This window comes from Neltuma alba, unplaced genomic scaffold, assembly GCF_004799145.2.
Source record: "Neltuma alba isolate B1F8T4 unplaced genomic scaffold, ASM479914v2 tig00013204_pilon, whole genome shotgun sequence".
Taxonomy (NCBI): Eukaryota; Viridiplantae; Streptophyta; class Magnoliopsida; order Fabales; family Fabaceae; genus Neltuma; species Neltuma alba.
In genome coordinates, this window is record NW_021637509.1 from 33,043 (window position 1) to 46,264 (window position 13,222).

At 35.5% G+C, this 13,222-nt stretch overlaps 2 protein-coding genes across 2 annotated transcripts; both read right to left on the reverse strand.

Annotated features, from left to right (window-relative positions):
• Positions 1-871: 871 nt before the first annotated feature.
• LOC114735371 (expansin-A8-like) lies at positions 872-2,295 on the reverse strand. The gene is made up of 3 exons (XM_028923064.1): positions 2,082-2,295; positions 1,630-1,942; positions 872-1,524 (listed from the first exon to the last, which is right to left on the reverse strand). Exons 1-3 carry the CDS (start codon positions 2,221-2,223, stop codon positions 1,221-1,223), a joined length of 759 nt encoding a protein of 252 aa, XP_028778897.1. The 5' UTR covers positions 2,224-2,295; the 3' UTR covers positions 872-1,220.
• Positions 2,296-9,446: 7,151 nt separating this feature from the next.
• LOC114735351 (bZIP transcription factor 18-like) lies at positions 9,447-12,738 on the reverse strand. The gene is made up of 4 exons (XM_028923040.1): positions 12,143-12,738; positions 11,652-11,784; positions 10,899-10,983; positions 9,447-10,040 (listed from the first exon to the last, which is right to left on the reverse strand). Exons 1-4 carry the CDS (start codon positions 12,580-12,582, stop codon positions 9,655-9,657), a joined length of 1,044 nt encoding a protein of 347 aa, XP_028778873.1. The 5' UTR covers positions 12,583-12,738; the 3' UTR covers positions 9,447-9,654.
• Between the last annotated feature and the right edge of the window lie 484 nt (positions 12,739-13,222).

Here is a 13,222-nt window from a genome sequence, read left to right on the forward strand (position 1 = left end):
GAAGGTGCAACTAAAACTAATTGACTTCCATGTGCCTCGCAACTCTATTAACAATCAAACCCTCAAATTTCTAATTTGCACATTAGTGATTTTCTGTATATTAGCAGTACTGGTCAGTGTTCACACAACCCTTTTTTTTTCCTTGCCTACCAAAAATATAACAAGGGACGAATGTGCTTGTATCAATTTTTTCCGGATATTGGCAGTTGTGTCTCTCTTTTAAATTACGAATAGGAAAAAAATTGTTCGAAACTGTGTACAATTATATCAATAATTTGTATACAAGACTTAGAAATAAAGTAAGAATTCGTCTTATCAAGAAATAAAGTAAGAATTTGGTCTTGTTTGATGAAATAAAATAAGAACAGTTGTGGATGAAAAGTTAAAGTCAATTCCTAAACATTAAAAAAACTTATGAAGGTGATAATAAGACCAAAATAATTGTTATGAATATGTTTTTTAATAATCAAGGGAGAATTATAATGAGGTCCAAAAAAAAATTACTAAAAAGTCTTAATAACAACCTAAACAGCCTGTAATAACAAGTTTCAGAGTAGGCAATAGCAACTTTGAAGAGCTGTTATGCAATATTTTTCTTCCCTGTAATTCTCCCAAATAATAAAAAAGATTTTTTTTATTGTAGATTACCATACAAAACTTTACTAGTTTATGTGCTCAAAATTTCTCCGAGAATATTGACAATAAGCTCATTTCTACATTTACTTTTGTCATCTTTTGTTTTTTTGCCAACTCGTTATTTGAAATATTTGAAACCGAACACTCAAGCTATATTAAAAAAAAAAAAGTGCTTTCTTAACTATTTCATTAGAACAACGACTAGCAAACCAAAATAGCAGAAGACGAAGAAGACTTTTGCAACAAGCATGCTCATTAGATTGATATATAACTTGCCCCACCTTGGCTTTTAGACCATTTGGGAAATTAAATATACAGGGCTATAAATGAGATATTCACTGCCCTTCACCTCAAACAATCAAAAGGCAGTGATGAATTGAAGATCCCTAAACTAAAACAACTATTATATATATAATAGGCCTAGCGGGTGCCATATAGCCACCTCTGCGTTAGAAGCCATATTGGCATGAAGAACTCCTCCTCCTAATCTACCCCCTCTTTCTTTCTTCCCCTCACAATCGTAAAACAAACAAGCCCAATTATATTACACAAATATAACTTTAAACTGTGACCTTAAAAGCTCTCTAAAATTGTCCGCCCTCAAAGGTCTGTCCAAATTGCCAGTTTGCTGGCACAACATTGTTGCTAGTAATGGTTCTGCCATCACTGGTTGTGACCTGGAAGGACAGGCTCTGCCCATTGAGGTAGGCATTGCTTTGCCAGTTCTGGCCCCAGTTCCTTGACATGGTTTGCCATCCTGTCCTTGACCCTTTGATTGACACAGAATGAACATCCCCAGCTCCTCCAACGTTTGTGACCAGAACCAAGTTGAAGTATGAGTGGCCATTGATGGTGAATCTGATCCCTCCTTTCTTAACACAGGGCACTCTGTTTCCAAATCAGGAAAAAAAAAATCAAGTTAGTTTATGTTCTCTAGATAATAAGGACAGATACGAAATATAACAGTACATGTGGCGTTTATTTTATTTTTACCTTCTGAATGAAATAGGAACAATCCCAGCTTTGTATTGAGCAATCTGCAAGAAAGCAGGCTCAGCGAGATCAAAGTGTTGGAGAGGAGGGTTGCACCAGCCTCCGTTGTTATTAGCCAAGGCATAGTTAGGAGGGCAGAAGTTAGTGGCAGTGACCATGATAGAACCAGGAAGGCACCATTTGGGGTCGCCGCTGCATCTCATCTCATAGCAAGATCCACAACTCAGACCATTGTTGAACAGAGCAGTGCTCAGTGCTGCAGTGTTTTTTCCATAACCTTGACTGTATAAATTCCCATACCCACAAGCTCCTCCTGCAAGAACAACACATAATCTTATCAGAAACGCAAAACCCAGATGAAAAGGTTCCAACTTTTTGACTCATGATAGCAGACTTAAAGCCTATAATGGATACATAAATTCCAAATGAGAATATGTTGTTCTCAAACTTACCCATTGTCCCGGAAGCATCACCCCCACCATAAAATGTGGCATGGCCTCCTTGCCATCCTCCGTTATCACCAAAGGAGCCTTGAAGGTTAAGAAGGAGGAGGAAGAGAAGAGAGAAAGCAGAGAATGTAGCTGCAATGGCCATTGTGTTGTGTGCTAGCTAATTCTTAGAGAAGAGGGAAAACAGAGGAGTTTAGTGAGATATGAGAGCTTTTGCTGCTTTGAGCATAGCAGAAGGTAGTATGCTTATATAGGAAACTAGAGAAGACTCGGAAGTGGGGTCCCATGGTTGAAAGGGACAAATTAGCAATTCTGAGGTAGAAAAAGAGATTCATATTTCATAAATTTTTTTCTCAAAGTCATTAGAAGAAACGAAGGAGCACATGCAAATGTTTCAGTTAGACTACCAACTGCTTAATCTACGGTCCCACTTGGCACATGCATTCTTCAACCGTTTCCCTATAATTTTCTCTAATACTTTATGCTTATTTCTCGAGGTCTTTAACATGGAGTTTTCTTCTAAATCTTCCCTGAAATCACGGTATGGAAACTCTTGTACACACGACAGTAAAGTCGCTAATTCTGGTGTAACAGTGTGCTACACCATACTTAACCTTTAGTTATGTCCAAAATAGCATACTCTAATGAACTTTGGTAAATAAAGCAGCCCACTTTACTTTTTCCTTCATTCTCACTTCACGTCCAAATCAAAATAAACCATTCTTGGTAATGAAGTCTGTCAAAACCTAACAGAGCTTAAAAGGACAATTCATAGCAATAAAGTTTGACTAACCTGGAAGATTGAAGTTTGAATATCAATCAAAGCAAAAACATCTAAATGTAAATGAGAGCATCTCAATCCTTGAAGAATGTTGATTTACCCCGTCTCATTATGTAAGAAGGGGACAAAATTGTTCAAGAATCTAAATGTGAAAGGATTTATTAATAATGCAGGAGGATCTCAGTCTGTGCAGACTACCGACATGAATAAACAGAACGGTATAGCATATTTCTGATACCAAGAGCTCAAGTAATCTGATTCCACGTGTGTCATCCTGCTCAAATCCAGAGACCTTCAAAGAAAATGCAGAGAGCTCGTTAAAAATATATTACCCAGTGCTGAAAAAGAGCCAAAGATTGTTTCTTTTGTTCATTTTCATGCCTAACTCTCTCAGAAATCTATAAACAAAGTCATTTCACAAACCACTCAGAGTCCATTGTCGGTTACTTGTTATTATAAGACAAATTATCGCAGTAAGCAAAAAATATAAACTGATGTGGTTGTTTCTGCAATCGAAAAGGAATTTGGTTAGTGAACTTTGAGGGAAAAAAGGTCAAACGTACACGTGGTGGGATTTGGGGATAAGAGCTAGAAAAGATAAAACAAAGAGCATAAATTATGATGATTATATTTAGAAACAGGAGGACTAGTTTATTGTTAATAAAAAACAAAAACTTTGAAAACTTCGAAAATCATTTACTTATTAAATGATGACTCTTGAAGGCATCAATCTCGGCATTAATGAGCAGAGAAAAATTTGGGAAGATTTAAAAAAACCAAAAAAAAAAAGAAAAACTGGGAGGATCTGAAGATGGGCCTACCATGTTAGGAGCACATGCAAGTCCCGCTCTTTGCGGTCCATTGCCCTAAAACGTCGTCTTCTCTAAATAAAACTTGAGCCTACTTGTGTTCTTCTGCGTTCTCAGTCAAGAAAGGAATATATATATATTTATGTATTTATATAGGCGTTTACAACAGAAGAGGATAATACTAATAAATCATTGGCTGGAAAAAAAAAGTAATGACTCAAATATCACGTTGGATGCACAAAATATTAAGAATAAAAAAATGAAAAAAATGATGACATAAATAATTAATATATAAAAAAATTATGTGGTTTATTATTATTTGTTTTGGATTTCATTTAATTTCTTTTTATCATACCAACTGGTGTGATGGCATGACATGGACCTGGACCTCGATTATCATATTGATATACTCCTTGGGTCCTTAATATAAGACCCATTTGATTAATTTGATTAGATTAAGGAAGTTAGGTAAGTTAGTTAATTATAAGAAATGTGACATGTTTTTCCTAAAACACCATGATCATCTTTCTTAATACCTTTCTCCCTTTTCTACTTGATTATGGTTTAGAGAATATCTATAGGGGTAATTTAGAGAAAATTGATAAATATGAGAAATGGGTCTTATATTTAGGACCAAAACCAACTCAACAATTGGGTCCTATATTAAGGACCGGAGGAGTAGTATTTATAATTCTCATCAATTTAAAATTAATACTACCCCCAGTTCTAATTATAAGACCTCATTTATAGACTGCAAACGAGGTTTTATAATTACGATTTGAGGTAGTATTCAACTAGCAAAAATGTTTATTTTTTTCCCTTTAAAGTTGATGTTTCAATGATGAATTATCAAAAAGTAGGATGATAACTTTGAATCGTGGCCTAGCTAATAATTTTTTTCCCCAGCTTCGGAAGGTCAACAGTCAATGTGAGGGAAACAATAAGAAACCCGAAGTATCCCTTGCGTGGTGGATATATAATTAATTAATAATTATTAATATTTTCAGATTTTAAATGTAAAATCCTTTAGATAGCTGACAAAACTTAAGTTGGCTACTTAACTTAGAATGAACATATTGACCAAAAAAAAAATTAGAATGAACACTAACATAAAATCCCTTTTGGGATTTGCTTGTTGCTCTGTATTGTGCCTAAAAGGATTTTTTTTAACTAAAGTGTGATTATGACTTGTGTGTCAAGTATGTTTGCATTTAAGCTTTAATGAGATTAGACGGATTGTGATAAATCATCTTCTCTGCTGTTTGTCACAGTTAGGGACAGGGTTTCATTATGATTACTAACAATTAATCACTTAATATGCCCTAATAAATGTGTCTTTTCATGTCATCGGAAAATTAACTCTCTACCATCAATTTTTGTCTTATTAATATGGAATATGATGGAGGAATTTGATTTACCTCATACCTTTCAGATTGCTGAAAAAAGTTTCAATTTTTACTCGTGTCTAACAATAAATTTAAAATGTTCTGAACTTTATTTCATGGTTGTAGGGAATGGGGGCAGAGATGGGACACAATGAATAATAAGCCTGAAATGGGCAAATAGTACAAAAGAGTGATCAGGAGTGAAGAATAGTGAAATCGACATCGTATTTTAATTTAAAATCTTAAGACTTGAGTTGTTTCACTTTATTATACATTTATTGATAGGTTTAATTTTATCTTATCTGATGCTTCTCGTATTAACCCAATCCTACTCACAATTAAACACCATAATTAAACATATAAACTACAAATCTTCAAAAACTTGACTACATATTGGCCAACAATCTCACTGTTAACCATGTTTACTAGGTTTGTCCGGATAAAGAAAAAAATAGGAGGGGAGTCTTTTCCTTCTTCGATTTTCTTTCTCTCCTTTAATTAATTTTCTTTTGCTATCCAAATAATAGGAAATTTACCACTTTTATTCTCTAGTGGTGTACTCCGAAATCTGACCTTTTCCTTTATTCGCATCAGTGTTTCTAAAATATTATACAAGATAATGAACCACTCATTTGGGTTCACCAATTTAGGCACATATAAGTCAAAAGTTTTCTTCTTTTGTGCAAACAAATCAAAAACAAGTTATGGCTTAAAGTCATGATGGAAAATATCAAGTTTTCATGAATTTTCAAATACAGAGTTAGAAACTTCAATTCAAAAAAGCACAAAAACCAGAAAAGGGAGAGCACTAATTATAAAAACTGCCCCATAGACTAAGAAATATGCTTGCATGCATGACTTCGCAACATCAACATTCCCTTTTTCTTCAGAAAACTGAGTCTAAAAAGAAGTAGATGAAAACAATTAAAACAGAAGGAAGAATCCAAATGAAAGTTGTATATATCCAAAAGAATATATCTTCTCTCTAATAATAAGACCTAATTGAACACTGTTTGTGAGCGTAAATAAAAAAGGATTCGGATAATATTCTAGACAATATCATCTTGCCAAATGAAGTTGAGTTTTAACTCCTTCGCTCAATGCGAGCTGCATTCAAAATTAAGCTACAATTGAAATCACTTTTGAAATTCCTGTTAGAAACTCTGTGCGTCTCGAAATCATTGTGTTTTTAGAAATACCATACCTTCACCCTTTTAGATTGATCGTTTTGTCAAAGAATTATCTGATCTCACCAGACAGACTATAAACATTTAGAATATCTTTTGATGTCTCTAGTTTATTCATATTTCGTTTTGTTGTAATTATTTGATGATGCACAAGTGTTTTTGGTTTGTATCACCCTTTATAATTTCATTGTTTAATGAAATTTCCCCCTCTTTCATAAAAGAAAGGCCTACTTGAATAGCATACTGAAACGAGGTCCACAAAAAAGCATGTGGATTTTGTCTGAATATGTAGTTAGTGTAGGAACCAATCGAATGTGGTGACCACAAGGGGCTGTCCAGACCGGAAACCCCACTTGATGAAGAAGAAGGAAACAAAAAAAGAAGCCTAGAAATGGATGGAACAAATGGCTGAAAGGGATTCAAAGGGTCATTGTCTAAGGGTGGTTAAGGGAAATGGCCCCCCCATGTACAACACAGAGACACAGAGACAGCCTTAAAGAGAGTTAGTTTCGTCTGGTGTGTAAGTTAAAACTACATGTTCAACACCCTCCCATGTGCATTCAATGTGATGTTGCCCCTTCACAACCGTTGTAAGATGACACAATTTTTCGTTACGACTCACAATGTGAATATCTAACTTCTTTTCATCTGAAAAATCTCTCATACCAGTCTTATATTTTATACATGAATTTGACATACAAGAGTGTGAAATATACACAGGATTCAAATTTTCTCTCTTTACACACGTCTTTTTGACTATACGCATGATGTGAGTAATTAATGTTTGAATTTTGTTGTTTTGGGTTTTCAATCCTATATTATCATAATGGTCTTTATCACTTTATTTGATATGTTATTTGTCATTGTATGGATATTATCCATATGTAATAATCCAAAATATCATCATCCCATTTGCTTAGTGTGATGGCTGACATAATGTACACAAGACTTAATTTTTATTTGTTTCCAATCTAATTTTAACAAAAAGATCTCTCTCATTGTTGTTTATTACATCGTTTGTTGTTTCATTAAAACAGCATCACTTCACTCAGTGTTGTAGTAGCTTGATGCGAGAGCTAACTATTTTGAAAGGAGAGAAGACTAAAGAGGAAAGAATATTATGAGAGAAAACGGTAAAAAAAAATGGTAATTTTTTTATTTTAAAAAGTTTTCTTTTACACTAATTCTTCCCTTTCTCTTTCTCCTATTTTTCCTTCCATCCAAAAAATTGAGATTAGACTGAACATTCACAACTTGCACCAAAGTTATGCACATCATGGAATTATTTTAGTTTTGTGATATTGGAGGATCTAAGTTGGCCCACAAAATTTTTTTGTTGAAATGAAACGTCGGAAGGGGGTTAATTAGAATGTCCCTTCTTGGGTCCTGCACGTGTCGTACGAACGGATTTGGGAACTAGTTAGGTTTTGATAATACTCCTCTGGTCCTGTTTATGGGATAGGAAAAGAATATTTTTTTTTAATTCTATTTATAGGGTATTAAGAAAAAAAATTTGTATAGATGTACAATTTTACATTTTATTTATTATTGTATTGATTTTATTTATATGAAATATTATGTATATTAAATAAGAATAAAATTATAAAGTTGTTGAATTTTAAATGAGAATTAATGAAATTTAAAGTTTTTTTATTTTATATAAAATATGTTAGAAATAACTTACAAATAGAACTAGAAGAATAACAAGTTAAAACTGTGATTATGATTTTTTTTTTGTTTCCTCTGTTGTTTTTTGAGGCCAAAGACAAAGGAGCATTAATTGCGACTGCAGTGTGAAACACCAAGTTGAACATTTCAATAATTTCATTCAATACTTGCGGCTACTCGCCAGACCCAAAAGCTACTTTGATTTTTTTTAAAAAAAATAAAAATACTGTAATACTGTTTGCCTTATTTATTTCGTCAATGGAATTCATAAAAAAGCCTACGTGAGGGCGGAGTTATTGATGATACGCGTCTTGCTAAAATAATACCCACAATAAACATTTCAAGAATATGTAAGGGTCTTAATGGTTGGATTTTAAATTCCACTTGTACCCTTTGGCTTTCCATATATCTACCCTCGGTAGGAATTATCATTTGTTTGGAAATTTAAATATTTAGAGATGAAAGGAGTTTGCTCAATAAAAAGGAAGATATGAAAGAAGATTTGTTAACTAAAACACACTTGCACATCACACTCTCGACTTTTAGTAGTGGTGGGGAGGAGCAGGGACGATAAGAATTCAGGAAAATGACATTTAAAATGCCTCAAGTTTTTTTTTATAAAAACTTCAAATTATTATTGAACTCTTTCCAAATTATAACTAAGTAAAAAAATTATACAAATTAATTTTCAAATAATGAATAGTTGAAATTAGAACTAAATTTACAAGTTTTAAAAAACTTCTAAAAAGCATAAATAACAACTTTTTCTCCTTCATAACTTAAGAAATATATGTCAATCTGTTTGATTACGTAGTTTCTACTGATATTGATTATCAAAGGTAAATTTCAATTAATATCTCTTACAATATCTTAAATATCTATCACTTTCCCCAAGGATTTCGCGCCTACCTTTCATTTGCCGCTGGATACGAACGACCAGATAACTAGGTGTATAATGGAAATTTTCAACTGTTAAAAATTTAAACTTCAAAACTTTTCACCCCTCAATTACAATCTTTATTCGCACTCAAATTAAAATGTGTAACTTCATGGGCCGGGAAAAAAGAACGTAACCTCGAGGAGAGTGGGGCGAGAGTCCTGGCAGGAGCCTCTCTCAACAGATCGTAGAGCAAAGAGATAGGGGATGGAAATATGTGGAGCTCATAGCTACACACAATGTCCTCTCCCAAATTGCGAGGAGGCACAAAACATGACAAACCAAGTGAAGTTTCGAATAGACAAGAATAAAACATGACGGTCCATTCGTAGCAACCCATGTCCAAGTGTTTGAGCTTTACCAGATAACATTAATGAGGACCAGGTTCTTTGTTCAACAACAGTAGAAAGTTAGATCTGACAAAAACACCTAATTGGTCATCCAAACACATGCACGCCCAAACTAAGAGACAATACCTCATTGAATGCAAGGGTCTGTTATGTGTTTATACTCGTACCGAAAAAATGAAGTACATGTCCCATTGTTGGGAAAAAAATAACAGTAGCAGAAAGGATAGGACTGTAAAGGTCTCTCGTGGTAATATCAATAAAAGGAACTCAAATTCAGACAAGGCTAACAAAATTTTGGAAGAGTGAGCTCGGGGACCCTGAATAAGCCGCCAACAATCTGAAATTTGATCAAGTAAAGAATTAATTGCAGAGAAAAAGAATACCTTCGTGTCTCGCTAACGTCAGTCTATGAACAATTCAATAAACTGGGCGGTGACATGTTGGTTAATCAAATTTGCGTCAAAAGGCACTGCTGATTTGTTTGACAGAACCAGAGGAACCATCAGGCGTCAGAATGGGGGCACCCCCGGTGCTTATCTCAAGCCCCTGAAATTGGCCAATAGATTCCTGAGGCAACATTTCCGACAAGTCGTGCGGGCTGGCTATTGCAAGCGGCGGCTGATGAGGATTTGGTAAACTAGATGAGAGTGCATGTAAGTGTTGCATTTGCATAATCTGAGGTTCACCAACTGGTCCACACTGTGACTGATGTAAGAAGAAAGAACCTTGAGGGTATGGGATTTGATGCGCTTGCACATTGTAGGTTTGGGTTAAGGTTGGAGTTACTGTCTCTCCAGTAGCAACCTTAAGCCTATCGACCTCTTTCTTCAGTGCTTCGTTTAAAGCTGCAGAATTAGTTATCGAAATTTGAAGTCTCGAGAGTTATATTTAAGCAAGCAATGAGAGCATGTTAAGCTAACTAATACTATAACACGAGAAATATCAGCAGTGGGTTATTGATTTCCTAGGACCACATAACACTCCAGGAAACCTCTAAGAACCCCTAGAAAGCTTAAAAGTTTACATATGAGCTGTGGTTCCATGGTATAGATGTCATCAAAAGTTTAAAAGAATTTCCGACAACTTTATGGAAAATTATTTTTATTCTGCTCAAACTTAGGCAAAACAAAAGCTAGCATAGTTGCTGTGGAATTAATGTCAGAGATAGAACTTGTATAGCGAGTAACAATTGAGACAGAGATCAAAGAACGGGGAAAAAGAGAAAATTTCAGATCACTTCCTTATGAGTTATGATTTGGCCTATTTGCTGCCCCATTAAAAAGCGACAGTCCGAACCTTTGATATTCATTTAATTCCCCGACTCCCCGAATGCTCCAAATATGTTATATCCAACAAATTAAGGTACATCATGAGGGGGAAAAAAAGGTATCAAGGCAGAATGGGACTTGGAAGTAGCATTTTGGGTAATTAGGGATTTATCTGACTAGGAAAGAATCCATCAGGGAATGAACAGGGTTTGTTTGGTAACCTGTTCCATTTCTGTTAAAAATTGGACCTATCTGATAACAGAGTAAAGCTCAGAAGGTGCACAAAATAAGTAGTTTTAGACCACAGGGTGCAAAAATGAAATTAGACCAGACTGCTGCAGGTAATCTGAATTTAACCCGCCATCCCCCACCCCAAAAAGATGGTCGCACAAATAAAGCACTCAAACCCTAGTTTGATTGAAAATTGAAACTTACCATCACGTAACTTAGCTTGTTGCTCCATAGCTTGTAACCGAAGCTTCAGTTCTGTATTTTCACTAGTCAAACCAGTCGTATCTCTCTGAAAATAGAGTAAATTTCAAATAATTGTCTTAGATCGGCACTAGTACCATATAAAGCATCCTCACCATCATGTATGAGCATTTTGACAACTAGTCTATAAGAAGTCAGAAAATATAAGCATCTGCAGAATGATCGCTGGAAGCAAAAAAAAAATGACAAATAACTAATAACGGAATAATACCAACAACACATCACAAATTGGCAAAAAGGGTTTGAACTATGAAGAAGATCCAATCTGTCATCTGTCATAATTAAATAGTAAACATAGAAAATTTCTGCTTGTTTAGCTCATGATCGGATATGCTCCATTATCAGTTATTTTCCACCTGCGTTTAAAGAATCTGATAAGAATATATGATTATTTGAACTATAGAGTCCAAATGCTTCAAATATAAGTAAGAAAGAAACATATTTGCGTATAAGGTTTGTTGACAAATTTCAAATCAGACAATATCAATAACTAATCATATAAGTCACCATTCTGTGAATAATCCAAGATCACATATCACATATACACCAACTTCATACTTAAGCATGGATATGGCTGAGAAGATTGTCGCTGTCCCTATAAGTAATTGTATCAGTTCTGTGAAGTTACTCAGATAAAGGTTTGTGAATGTGATGATTAATCAACAAAACAGGATGGATTCATCTTTCAGTAAGCACCTGGAAAAGATTTAATTGAGCGGAAAGAGTGGTTGCTTCTGTTTGAAGGGATTGAATTTTTTTCTCAAGTTCTACTACATAGCGCGCTTTCCTCTCTTTTGAACGAGCGGCAGATTGGCGATTTGCCAGAATCCTGCGTCAGATGCACAGTTTCGGAAACTCTTTAAGAAACAGAAATAAGAATCATCACTACGCATGTAGACAATAGAGAATTTAAAAGTTTCGAACCTCAATAATGAATCACAAACTTAAGAGCTAATACCCCAGAATCCAATGTGTTACTCCTGAGCATGCATATTTGGAGCCACATTATGGTCCAGCGCGGTCCGAAATGGCAAAACAGATTCCATATTTTCTTCTTCGAAACAAATATAAATGGCTCATGCTCACTCTCATCCAAAAACCAAGTTCCTCCCTCAAGTTATATAATGAAGAAAATCTAAACCCACATCCACGAGAAGACTATGCACAATATAGATGAAGAATCATACCTCTTTGCTCGCTTAGGATCAACAATCCACAATTCGGCAAGCTTATCCGGAGCCATTGCCTTCTTGTAGTCAATGGCCTCGAGCACGAAAGTCCCATCGGCTGAATTGCTGTGCCGATGCCGAGGCCTGGCAGGCTTGTCACCGTCACCGCTAGTTCCAACGGATCCGCCATTGGCATTATTAGTGTCGGAGGTACCAGGTTTGGGGTCGGCTAATGCACAGTTAAGTTGGGATCCGGACTTGTCAAGATCCATATAGGCGGAGAGGAGGTCTTCCTCCGATGCTGCTAGATCTTCAAAGGCGAAGGAAGGGCCATCGAAGAAGCAAGGTTCGAGATCGAAGTGGTCGGGCAATCGGAATTGGCCCTCGGACTGAGCGCGGCGGTGGAAGGGGCCTCGAGAGGAGGAGGAGTGAGGAGGAGGATGGTTGGGAAACGACATCGTTTAGGGAGGAGATTGAAGGTGGGAGAGAGAGCAGCCTGGTGAGGTCAATGATGCAACATGTTGTGCCAGGTCACCGCGCGACATTCCCCGCGCTACCATCTTCCACCACCGGAACTCCACTCTTCACAGGGACAGATGCCGATCGGATGACGGTCAAAGTTAAACGCCGTCTTTTTTTCTGTCGAGACCGGTTATTCCGTTATTTGTCCCTGTACTATTTATTCGGGTTTGGAGCTCTATTAGTACTATTCAAGAGGTGATTTCTCATTTATGTCTCAGACCCTCAAATCAAGCCTACGTGAATATATGACGTGGAAGGAGTTGTTATAGTCAGTGCGTATTTACAAATATGTTGATGTTCAGTTGTTCACAACTTCACATGACCACATGATTTTCATAAAAATATATTCTTAAAATAACTCTATAAAGTTATAAGTGTTCGGAAACTATTAATGAAATAAATATATATATGAAACATTGCTTTATAAAACATATCTAAAAACAAAAGGAGCATTTCATGAGACACAGCTTTACCATCATGACATATTTCTCCAATGTTGCTTTATAAAACATACTACCTCATGTCCTAAATATAAAACCCTGTTTTATTTTTATTTTGGTTCTAAATATAATAAGA

Coding starts and splice junctions, on each gene's coding strand:
- LOC114735371 (XM_028923064.1), bottom strand. CDS start 2,223: ATGGCCATTGCAGCTACATTCTCTGCTTTCTCTCTTCTCTTCCTCCTC. Junction 1,943..2,081: donor TGATGCTTCCGGGACAATGG/GTAAGTTTGAGA, acceptor TTGTTCTTGCAG/GAGGAGCTTGTGGGTATGGG. Junction 1,525..1,629: donor GTTCCTATTTCATTCAGAAG/GTAAAAATAAAA, acceptor ATTTGGAAACAG/AGTGCCCTGTGTTAAGAAAG.
- LOC114735351 (XM_028923040.1), bottom strand. CDS start 12,582: ATGTCGTTTCCCAACCATCCTCCTCCTCACTCCTCCTCCTCTCGAGGC. Junction 11,785..12,142: donor GATCCTAAGCGAGCAAAGAG/GTATGATTCTTC, acceptor CATCTGACGCAG/GATTCTGGCAAATCGCCAAT. Junction 10,984..11,651: donor CTCAATTAAATCTTTTCCAG/GTGCTTACTGAA, acceptor CTCTATTTTCAG/AGAGATACGACTGGTTTGAC.